The sequence below is a fragment of the Lithobates pipiens genome, unplaced genomic scaffold (genome assembly GCF_037356315.1).
Source record: "Lithobates pipiens isolate NorthernLeopardFrog02 unplaced genomic scaffold, aLitPip1_a1.2 Scaffold_16, whole genome shotgun sequence".
Classification (NCBI taxonomy): Eukaryota; Metazoa; Chordata; class Amphibia; order Anura; family Ranidae; genus Lithobates; species Lithobates pipiens.
This window is the reverse complement of record NW_027507748.1, coordinates 208,448,250-208,460,573: the sequence shown is the minus strand read 5'-3', so window position 1 is coordinate 208,460,573 and position 12,324 is coordinate 208,448,250. Positions and strand designations below refer to the sequence as shown.

Below are 12,324 nucleotides of genomic sequence, written 5' to 3'. Positions count from 1 at the left end.
ACATAAGGCACTTTGACTAAGTGGCTGGGACATTGAGGATATGCACAAAGAACATCTGATTCACTTGCCCTTTAAGGGAATGCACCTCTTCAGACCTGCTCTTAAAGTGGAAGTAAACTCCCCTATCGTTTTCAGCCAAGGAAGCTGCCATCTTTGCCTCTGTTTAATCTTCAACTGCTATGATGCTGCACATGTGATTCGTTATGACACCAGCCATTGGATGGTTTGATAGTTTGGCTGAGAGCACAGCCAATGTGCAGCTAGCATTCCCGGCATGCCTTTTTTTTTTAACTGTTTAAATCGATGGGTTTGCTTCCACTTTAACAATGTTAATACCAATGTTACTGTAATCTCTCAGTCCTCTTTCATCTTCCCCTTTGAGTTAGGAATTCTGGAATTTGGGCAAGGCACCAAGCTGGTCTTTGCTCAAGGTGGGGATTGTCTCTTTCCTTCACCCTGGAAGGACTTACCTATGGGATGGATACTCTTGTCTACTGCTTGAGTCTGTCTCTCCAGAACAGACAGTTTCTGAGTCATTGGGGATTAATCTAGTGGTCAATCTTTTGATCTGACCTCCTCTGGACTTCATCTGGAAATATTTGTAACTCCCCCTGCAACAGATCGGGTGATCTACTCTCTATGCTAAATAGCTTGGCGTGCGTCATTTGTAACTACACTGTCTTTCCTAGAGTTAAGATATTGTATTTTGGATCCCCTGCTGTAATAATCCCCACTTTGAACAGTGAGATTTCTGTTTGTGAGTGCCTCACTCTTCTTCCTTACAAGGAAGGATTCATCGCTGGACATGTACTCCCTTGTAGGATGAGCAGGAAGGACAGCTTGTTACCCTGCGGCAGATTTGCCCTAAGCAAAATAGTGTTTAGGGGCGTTTGTGACATCTGATTACTGGAAGACAGATCAGAGCTGCAGTCTTCTGAAAAAGTCTCTTTAGATTCCTTTCTCCCATTTCCGATTCTCTATCAGGTGAATAATTCTAGTGATAGTACTAGGATTCACAGTATATATCTGATCAAAATTTACCTTAGGGATCTGTTTTTTTTTCCTGGGAGGTCCAGTAAATATAAATTTTTTTGTTGACCACATTAGCTGTTGGTTTAGTTTACTCCCTTTCAGGTAATGTGCTGTTTCACCTGATGTTCGGTGATGGTTGGTTAGTGCTCCATTTCCCTGACTGTGGTCCATGACTTCTTCAGGTAGTAGTTTCCCCTTAGTGGCAATTATCTGTCATGGTTTAGAGCAGCAAAGATAATCCTTGGTGCCCACGTCTTGGCAATGTCAATTTCCATAATTTGTTGACCCTTATTCATCCACCCTTCATTCAGATGTTGATTCCTTCAGGTAATCTTTTTAATATAATTCCCACATCTGTTGGATCTCTTACTGGCTATTGCCCACCCATCAATAGGGGTGCTTTTGGATGTCCAGATTGTTTAAGAATTTCTTAAATTTCTGTGTTCTTCAATACGTGCAAAAGAAAATACATTTCTTATACTTACTATAATATCCATTTTTCTTTGGGACATAGGTCCTGTCCTGTGTGTTATTGGCTCTTGTACCACCTGCTCACAAAACTGAAGCATGATGGGTGGAGGCAAGGTTATATGCAGGCTGGCTTAACATTTTTTTTGTCAGTGTCTTAACCTGCAGTAAGTGGCAGTATAACTAGACTGATTAAGGATTATTAATATTCCTGTGTCTCAAACTGAGATCAAAAAAAGGATTTTATGGCAAGTACAAAAATCATATTTGTTTGCTACAACAAAGCTGACAGTTGTGTGGTAATGTTTAATATGTGTGTAAAGTAATCTGATGGCAGCAGGCTGCACTGTAAAATAAAAAATGAAAAAATGTATATGTGCATAACTATACTGGATATATTGGATTTACATTACATGTTTACAAAATGGCATATTATCTTTTTATGGAAAACAAATGATCAACTCTGCAAGACCCTCTAAACACAGGAAAGGAGAGCTAGTTTAATGTTTAATGAAATGCAAAAGTCCTCTTAACATTTTCTGCTGCCCATTACCAGTTATCTTACTGAATTTACTACAAATAAATGTTCAGTACTAAACAGATGGGAACAAAAAAAGAAAATTAAGTATTACCATTTGTAAATTCTGAGGCTTGGTGCTCTCTAACCATGTTTGGCCAGGCACTGGTACAATAAATGTCATAGTAATTATAGTAGCCTTATCTATGGTATGATCTGAAGCCATAACAGTACATTTTCTTTCATTATCTCAAATTGTCTATACTGTGTGATATATAATTCCAGTTATAGGGCTTGGCTGCACAATGACTCAGAAAAGTGTGCAGTATGACAAGACTGAACTCACAATCACAGTTACAAAAACCCAGCTTTATGAAATACTTCTTACATCTTACCACTTCTTCTTTTTTCCCCATAGATGCTGGAGGTTTCCTGTTACTCCCCAGACCATTTATTCAGCGATCACTTTATAACCTACATATTTAAAGAAAAGGAGCACCAATATCTATAAAGCAGTGAGAAGACCAAACCGCAGGAGGCACAGCTCATTCTGTCTTTGGTTAATAAGGTAATCCTTTTATTTGTTTCTGTATACTGCCACTAACATTGCAGAATTTAGAGTCAATTTTACATGGTTTAGGATTACAAGAGCTTGGAAATGTTCGTATAGAACTACAACTTACATATTCATTATTTGTAGCAATATTCATACCTAGTTTTTGTTGATTCTTCAACTGATCAGCAGCATTATCAGCCAAGTCCTTCTATAGCTATGGAACCCCTCTATTTTTATGTATTTTTTCTCGTATCTCTCCTATTGATTCTATATAACTAATATCTTTAATAATTTGGCTCATCTGGGGTTATTTACGAAAGGCAAATCCACTTTGCACTGCAAGCGCACTTGGAAGTGCAGTCGCTCTAAATCTAAGGGGTAGATCTGAAATGAGTGGAAGGTCTGCTGATTTTATTATCCAATCACGTGCAAGTTAAAATGCTGTTTTTTATTTTCCTTGTATGTCCCCCTCGGATCTACAGCGACTTTACTTCCAAGTGCACTTGCAGTGCAAAGTGGATTTTCCTTTAGTACTGAATGTACCTGGTTGTACCCTGTGGGGTTGATTTACTAAAACTGGCGAGTGCAAAATCTGGTGCAACTGTGAATAGTAGCCAATCAGGTTAGCTACTATCTGGAAGCTGATTGGTTTTTATGCAGAGCTGCACCAGATTTTGCGCACTTCAGTTTTAGTTAATCAACCCCTGTATGCTATGATTTTCGACTGATTTTTCCTTGGAATGCCAAATGCTTTTTACTTACAGTGAAAACACTGCTTTCTGCATTCCCTCTCCGACGATCTATGCAGAGAATCCAAGAAGTAGCTACACACCCTAATCACAAATGTCCTCATGTAGACCTATACTGTGGAAGAATAGAGTAGTGTGTGTTAGGCCAGGCTGCTTTCCAAGCATTGGTCTAACTTTGCGACCTTTTGTACTGCACAGTCATATTTATATAGTCATAGACTGCACTACTGCAATAACAAGAAACCAGTGGTAAGACTAATAAAAATTAGGTTGTTTGTACAATGTCTGCCTGTTTACATATCTATGTTGGTGACTTGCATTGGGACTTTAAAATAGTGCAAAACTAACTGAAATGGATATACAGTAGAGTAGAACCTAAAGTATCAATCATAGACTAACTATTCTTTTCTATGCAGTACACAAAACCCCCTCCCAGGTAGAGAAAGCAGAAGAGGCATTTTCTATCACAACCTACTCTCATAAACTTCTCTCCCCACCGGTAACACCCCCTAGCCCATCTTTATCTAGAACCATGCATTTTGGAGTCTCTCCTCCAAACAAAACTTAAAGGGTAACTCCACTTTCATGGTAAAAAATAGCAAATAAAAAAATAATAATATTGCATATAGAATTTCGACACAAGTCATATTGTAATTGAATATTATTAAAAATGACCTTTCCTTTTCAATTTGCAGTTCTGTAATTTTCTGTAAAGCGAAATGCTATATGGCTACCTGGAGGTGTTCTCTACACAGAATATGTACAGAATGACCCCAGATACATAATTTCCTGCTTGTGTGATTCCCTCACTGATTTTCCCATAAGTCCACACTAAGATACGATTAGTCAGATTTTGGGTATCCCCTGCAACAAAAATGTCATTTTTGGTAAGATACTCCCAATAGGAAATAACTTCTAAAGGGATGCAGACCCAGCAGCTTTCCTCATTAGAGCCCCGATTCTGCAGCAGCTGGTCGATCATTTTGAAACCACTCCCATTAGACTCACTCAGCACAGAGGAACAAACAGTGATTTCTTCAGAATAACAAAAGGTAGAAATCTGCAACAACGTTTTTTAAAATATCTGCAATGTTCATATATCACCCAGGTGGGAATGTTTTTTTCTCAACAAAAGTGGAGTTATGCTGTAAATTAATTAAAGGGTTACTAAACCCTCATGTTTTTTTTTTGTTTTGTTTTTTTAAACAAACATGTCATACTTACCTCCACTGTGCAGTTAGTTTTTCACAGAGTGGCACCGATTCTCCTTTTCTGGGGTTCCTCATTGGCGCTAGTAGCTCCTCTGCGCATCGAGTGCCCACGTCAGAGAAGCGATCTTCTGAGGGGCACCTGTGCGGGTGCGCACCCGAGTCCTGCTTCTGCATCTATTGACACAGAAAGCAGGACTCTGTCCTCCAGCACCCGTGTTGTTGAATTTGATTGACAGCAGTGGGATCCAATGGCTGTGCTGCTATCAATCTATCCAATCAGGACACAAGTCACCAGGTAGAGTGGGAAGAAGAAAACCGGGTTCAGGTAAGTAAAACAGGGGGCCCGGGGGGGGGGGGGCTGAAGCACTACAGAATGTTTTTTTACCTTAATGCATAGAATGCATTAAGGTGAAAACCATGAGGGTTTACAACCCCTTTAACATTACAAACATGTATACATGAATGCAAAAGAGGGAACTTGGTCAATTTCTTACTGGTTATTGAGCTTTCCCTGGCACTAAGTTTGGGGTAAAACATATTGAAACTCACACTAGTTCAAATACAGACTACTGTGTTGGTTTAGGCCGCAGGAGTCTGAAACTGGCAGCCCCCTTCAGCTGTTGCAAAACTACCTGTGGGAGTCATGCTTGTAACTGTCAGCTTTGCAATGTTTCATGGGACTTGTAGTTTTTCTCAACAGCTGGAGGGCCATTCGTTTAAGACCCCTGGTTTAGGCTAACTCTGCTGTCATTGGTCTTGCAATGTCTCCCCAGATTTAGCATTAAAGAATGAACTTTTACTGCATCTATTTGCCCTAAAATATGAACACATCAGGAAAAACTAGATAAAGAGGAATGAAACTTTACAGACAAGATTGAGCTAAACTGTGTAAATTTAAAACAGGAACACTCATAGCCACTGCTATGTTTTTGTAAAAAATTAAAAAAATTACCAGTCAAAAACAAAATAAATAAAACATGTAGTTATCAGTGTATTTCTTCTCTACAGATCACTTTTTTTTTTCTGTTTCAGAAAAATGTCTCTGAAAGGTAATAACAGCATAGAAGACCCATGTAACGTGGATTCTGAATTTAGATACAAATTCTTCACAGTGACTTACAGCATTATTTTTGTTTTTGGATTCATTGCTAACAGCTATGTATTGTGGGTTTTCGCAGAGGTTTATCCTGCTAAAAGGCTGAGTGACATCAAAATTTTTATGATCAATCTTACTGTGGCCGACCTCTTATTCATTGTGACTTTGCCCCTGTGGATTGTTTACTATAATTATAAAGGCAACTGGGTAATGCCAGATTTTCTCTGCAATGTGGCAGGCTGTTTTTTCTTCATCAACACATATTGCTCCGTAGCCTTTCTAGCAGTCATCAGTTACAACAGATTTCAGGCTGTAACAAATCCTGTGGAAGTAGCACAATCAACAGCCAGGATAAAAGGACTGCTCATCTCTGTTTTTGTGTGGATACTTGTATTTGGAAGTTCTTTGTACTTTCTTGTTACACCTGGCACCAACCAGGTACAGGCTAAAGATGGACATAACTACACCCGCTGCTTTGAAGGATACAACATTGAAAACAGAGGTCCTGTGGCTGTCATCCACTTCATTCTAATTGCTGCTTTCTTTGTTGTGTTCCTCATCATATTGATTTGTAATGTGGTGATTTTTAGGACTTTGACTACCCAGTCTGTGGCAGCCAAACAAAGTGTAGAAATGAAGCGTCGTGCTCTGTACATGGTAGCCACGGTTCTTGGAGTTTTTGTGATCTGTTTTATTCCGCACCACATTGTACATGGACCCTGGACTCTCACAGTGCTGAGACTGTGGCATGAGAATGACTGTGGCTTTCGACAGACTCTGAATGATGCACATCAAATCACGTTGTGCCTTATGAGTACCAACTGCGTGCTGGACCCTATTATCTATTGCTTTCTCACCAAGAAGTTCCGGAAACACCTCTCTCAACGTATACAGACTATGAAAAGAAGTCGTAAGTTCTCAAGAAATACTACTGACACTAACTTAGAAGGCACATTACCACTCAAAGAAAAGCAAACTAGCACATATGACCTTTAGTATGAGGATGCATTATTAGAGGATTTTCTTAAAAGTTGAGCTGAAAACACAATACGTCTGGCTTAAAATTTGCCCAGGGACATTTGGTATATATAGGTTGGTTGCCTACAAATTAGCCCACAGGAAAAAAAAAAAATCAGTATTTTTTTTTTAGCTGAGCTGCAACAATTGTAATATATGCAAAAAAACATTATCGTGCTAATTTAGGTTCTACAGTGCCTAAAAGTTGCATTATCAGTATTGTTTTTCAGATACAATCCATTTTAGTGTAGTGACTAGAAAAAAATATATATATTTTTTTGTATTAAAAACAGTGTATCTTATACTGCAGTGACCCTTCTATATAGCATTGTTTTCTTTGTGTCTTCAGGAGATCAACCACAAGCAATTGAAGAAATGCAAAAATGCAGTATAGATTCCTGAATAATTTTTGAGAAGAAGCCATGACATCAGCCTATGTGTTAAATTTATACTTAACATCCAATAGGTAGGACCCTGTATGTTACAGGTCGGCTCCAAATAGAACTTTTAATTCAGTTTTGGTTGAACCACCAACAAGTCTCTTGTATCTCTCAAAGGGCAGGCCATAACAATAGTATCATGGTATCACTCTCTTGCATCTGAAATGTCCTTTCTACATTGTGGAGAATCTATCAAGGGACATTTTCATTTAGCTGTGCAATGACTACTGCCATTGGGGTAACAGAGAAATCAGGTGTGAATACTTTATCGTGCATGATATAAGGAGGCAGAATGTGGTTCAACTTGCCAGCAACCGACAACTCCAAACATCCTTCTTGGCCTTTAAGGTCCCTAAAGACATTGAGGCAATCTCGGCAAGATCAGACAAGGATCTTTTTTCCCCTCTTACTAACATAAAAACAGTTAGAAAGAAATAAACTTGATAATGAAACCCTGAAGGAAACACAAGTTCCTTTCTATCGCTAATCATATCAACCCTAAACAGTATTAGCAGAGGATAACATCATCTCGTTTACTTGTACAACCCATTAATAGGCCATTTCTGGTGCTAATGAAAAGCACCACAGAACTGAAGAAGTGGCATTTTCAGCCACCAAACATGTCTTCTGGGTGTTTTCAATAAAATTCATCACATGAACTACAAGGACTCTGTTCCCGTTTGTCAATATTTCAGTATTATTTGAAACACCCAGAAGATGCGTTTTGTGGCTAAAATGCCCCTTCCTCAGTTCCATGGTGGACACTGCTTTTCATCGGTACCAGCAATGTCCAGTCGCCTTACACAGCACACTCTGTGATGATCACTGGTGAACTAGAAAGCATAGAACTTTTTATGTATCACCATAGAACTAGGGAGGTTCTTTCAGTACAAACATGTCTTTTGAGTGTTTTAAATAATATTGATTGTTCATCATGTGAACTACAAGGACTCTGATCCCCCTTTGTTAATATCACTGCATGTCATCACATGTGCCTCTGCTCCTTCAACACTTAAAGTGTTACAAAACCCACAACAGTAAAATCAGTCTGTTTATACAGTAAAGCATGCTTGTTATACTCACTGTGGAGGGGTTAATTCTCCGGATTGTGAAAAAAGACGGTTTGATCCTGTCTTCTCTGATTCTCCCAGCATCCCACTGTCCCCAATCCATATTCTGGTAGTACAGATATCAGTTGGGGGCACCCTGCACATACTCTGGTGTGTATTATAGAGTTTTTTTTGGGGAGGGTGCATGTGATCAGCACAGGGCCAATCAGCACTGTCCAGACAAAGTCAGGGGTCATGCAGCTTCATAGGACAGTCAGAGGAGAATGGAAACTCCTCCTACAAGCTTTAAGCAGTGCTCGGCCGGACACTGATACAAGTCACAAAACTGCTATATACTGCTGATGAGAAAAGGTATTTATCTGTTTATATTTACTAAAATAATTGCATTTCCATGTTCTGTGTAGTGTGGGAGACCAGATATAGTGAATGCAAGGACCTGGGTTTAATAACATTTTAACGGGTTGACAGGTGTATTCTCCACATTCCTATTCAGAAGGTTGTGTTTACCATTTTATGTGTAACTTGCAGCCTATCAGCCTATCCAGATGTAAGCTATTCTTCTGAATAGTAAGTATCCCATAAAACCATTGTAGAAATACAACACTATAAGGGCTTTCTCGCCCTTCTCTTTTTTTTTGATGGTCAATTCAGAGCCGTCCTTCTTCCTGATACATGACTTGGAGGATTTCCAAACCCATATATGGCTACATACACAGTAGAAAAACATTTCTCAACTGTATTATCCACCACAGAATTTGTAATTCTTTTCAACCAACCTTTATAATTCAGGTATCCTCTACCAGGCAGATAGCTAGACTTTGGACCTAAGAATAGAACTTTAATTAAGCAGTAAAACTAGGTCCAGGATTTACCCAGCCTGTAAATTAAGGAGTATCAGCATACTGTACTCTGTTCAACAGTGCAACAAACCTATTACTTTCGGAGCCTCTGACTCTGATTTCTGCTGTGCAATGGATTACAGGAGTTTAATAGTAAGACTAGTACAAGTCCTAATGCTACTTCTATGTAAAATATATATTGAATTATTTTAATGAACATATTGCAGGGTCAAATAATGTTTTACCTACCTACAACAAATGCCAGTGCATATACAATGAAAATTCAATGCATTTTAACAAGAGCAGTTCACTCCAATGTGCTGTGCTGATGTGCTGCACTGTGCATGGAAATAAACAGTTGTGTCCTACTTTGGGGAGTGCAACCCGCATAAACGCATGTATTGCAACGTGCATAAAACACAAAACAGTCAGTTGAATTTCCTTTACAAATAAAAATTAGCGAACTATAAAAAAAAAAAAGTTTTTAAAAGTATCGCAGCGCATTCTGAAATGCAACACAGCATGTGAATACATAAGCGTTTACTTGCACTTAACACACACTTTGCGGTGTGACTGGAGCCTAATAATATGCTGTCCTGTAAATATAGCGAGGAGGAGAAAGGCATGAGCACTGCATACCTGTGAGAGTACTGCAATTAGAATAAATACATAATGTAAATATTAATAACGATAAATTGATTTTCTGCTTAAATAGTATTTATTGAGTTTTTCAACAATTTACAGGTAATAAAACATAGAAACAGAGATAGTGTGTAGTGTTTACTTCATGCTGAAAATAACATTGTGTACAGAAGGTCTTACAAGGCTATCATAAAACGATACGGGTCATTAGCTTGTTTCAGCAGTCCGAATGTGCACTAATCCCAGGGGTAGCTCATACTGGAACTGGGGGTTAGAAACAGGTATGCTTGGGAAGGGTATAGCCTCCGAGCTGGAATTTGGAGAAAAAAAAATAAAGTGAACAAAGGTGAACTTAGCCTTTAAGGCACTATGTGGGAGCAGTACATTTCCTATAAACTAGGAGTAAACACTGCAAACATGTTCTCTTACTTTGGCATTTAAAAAGATAAGATTTGTGTTTACAGTTTGTAAAAAATATATATATTTTTGTATAAAATTTATATTTCAGTTTTTAAAGAAAAAACGTCTCTATATTTCTGATACATGTGTAATAAAACTGCATAACTGATTCTACAATGAATTTTTCATCTACTCAGTTGTTTTCGGCTCCACTCACATTAGCACATCTCCAAAGCCATGCGATATCCAGTGTGACTTTGATGCAGCTTTTGGTGGGATCTTGATCCGACATTACATTCTGTGGATCAGTTGCATCAAAAATCACACAAAAGTAGTGCAGGCACCTTTTCAAAGTTGCACCAATTTGAACGGGTGTCATTGAAAATAATGGAATGATGTCCAAAGTCACACGACATATTTCACAAGTGTGAATGGAGCCTTAGGTACAAAGAGCATGGGCAAACAAAGGTCTTAAAAGGGAACTGAAGTCTCCCGCCAAGCCCGCGTTTCACGGCTCTGTCCACCTCTTTTCAGCTGTCCTTAAAACCCCCCAAAAAATGGTTATCATACTCCCCCAACACCAACTGTGGGTTTGGTTCGGTTGTACATCTTGGCTCTTTCTACAAATTTGGGAGGTTGGTGGGATGTCACATGAAAACTATCACCATCCAAACTCTGTGTAATAGAAGTTGTTACATGTTAAGACCTATATTCCTGATATTGCTCTTTTTTTATAATGGTGAACATTTTACTTTGTCATTGCTTGAAAATATATGTCATATAGTTTACAATATTTTTTATACATATGAAAAAATGAAATTAAAGTTACAAAACAAAAAATACAACTAATTCTTTTGTATTTTATTACTGCAAAATCTGTCTCTGCGACTGAAGAAAATATTTTTTTTACCGAGCAACGGCAGTTTGACCTATGCTTGTAAGGATTGTTTTTCAAACACATAAAAAACTTACATACACACACACACAGAGGTTGAACTTGATGGACCTCTCTCTCGCACACTACAATCTGACTATACAATTTCCTTTAGATTTTCTAACAACTATGCAGTGCAAGGAACATCCTGATTTATTAGAGATGGATTGAAAAATTTAGGTGGGTCCTTAAAAAAATAGTTTTTGCTAAATCTAAGGTTGATTGTACATTCAGATGGTACCAACATTATTTGTATTAAGCTCACTATAAATATTACAATTAGGTGAAAAAGTCTCTCAATATATGCATCATAAAGGCAGAATCTACACGTATGAAAATGTTCACTGACCCCTTACTATTTAGGGCCCATTGGCATCTTGGTGTCCTGGTGTGGCAGCCAATCCAAATGCATTGTCTGGCATTGCACATGCACCATTTTTTGCAATGCAGTGCACTACAATACATGGTAGTGCGTTAAAACCTGTGCATTGTGGTGCCCTGCAACAAATGTGTACTGCAGCTTAATGCAAAATGAATGGCACTGAAACTTGGCAAAGATACATGTACCGTGTGTTTTCCTGCAACTCTGCGCACTAGAGAGGAGTGACTAGGCCCATAGAGGGAGACAAAAAAATAATTAAAAAAAAATGCATATGTTCCTCACAGGAATATGCCCTGAATACCGCCATCCAAGTAAAAATATTCTAAAGAGAGCCTGTCTGTTTAGAAAAAAAAAAAAGGCCAAACCTGTGCAATTCAAATTGAGCATAAAATAAAAAAGCATAAGCAGAACTTGCTTTCTGTGGACAAAGCCTATCAAAATTAGTTGATCCAAAGAAAACAATATATTAAAATCTCAGAAAAAAAATGTAATCTAACCTTAGGGTTGCCACCTTTTCTTCAAGGCAAACCTGAACATTTTAGCGGCGCATGGCATTTCTTTTTTGGAGTATACACTAGAAGATTGTAAAAGACCTGGGACACTTTGGGTGACCCCAAGGAGATTAGTAATGGCACGCGCCGAGGCGAACAATGTGTGTGGCCGAATTGTGAGTGTTATGCATGGAATGCAGGGGTCAGAAATAGGGAAGAGGACAAGTGCTAGCAGGGGGATGGTGGGAGTTCGATATGTGCTGGGGGGAAACACTGGGAGGGGAGAGGGCTATTGTTGGGGGGGGGGGGGTCAGATATGTGCTTGGTGGTGCTTTGGGAGAGGAGAGGGCTAGTGCTTGCAGAGATAATTGGATGGGTGCTGGGGGGGGGGGGGGGCGACGCTTTGGGAGAGGAGATGGCTAGTGCTGGGTGGGAGTCAAATATGTGCTATGTTGTGCTTTGGGAGGGGAGAGGGCTAGAG

At 38.9% G+C, this 12,324-nt stretch overlaps 1 protein-coding gene across 2 annotated transcripts; it reads left to right on the top strand.

Annotated features, from left to right (window-relative positions):
• The first annotated feature begins 2,391 nt into the window (after positions 1-2,391).
• PTAFR (platelet activating factor receptor) lies at positions 2,392-10,881 on the top strand. Of its 2 annotated transcripts, XM_077480950.1 has the most exons (3): positions 2,392-2,585; positions 5,566-6,539; positions 6,996-10,881. In XM_077480950.1, exons 2-3 carry the CDS (start codon positions 5,570-5,572, stop codon positions 7,046-7,048), a joined length of 1,023 nt encoding a protein of 340 aa, XP_077337076.1. In that variant the 5' UTR covers positions 2,392-2,585; positions 5,566-5,569; the 3' UTR covers positions 7,049-10,881. The 2 variants fall into 2 exon arrangements, with proteins under 2 accessions (XP_077337076.1, XP_077337075.1); XM_077480949.1 differs by having other exon boundaries at positions 2,394-2,585; positions 5,566-10,881.
• The last annotated feature ends 1,443 nt before the right edge of the window (positions 10,882-12,324 follow it).

Coding starts and splice junctions, on each gene's coding strand:
- PTAFR (XM_077480949.1), top strand. CDS start 5,570: ATGTCTCTGAAAGGTAATAACAGCATAGAAGACCCATGTAACGTGGAT.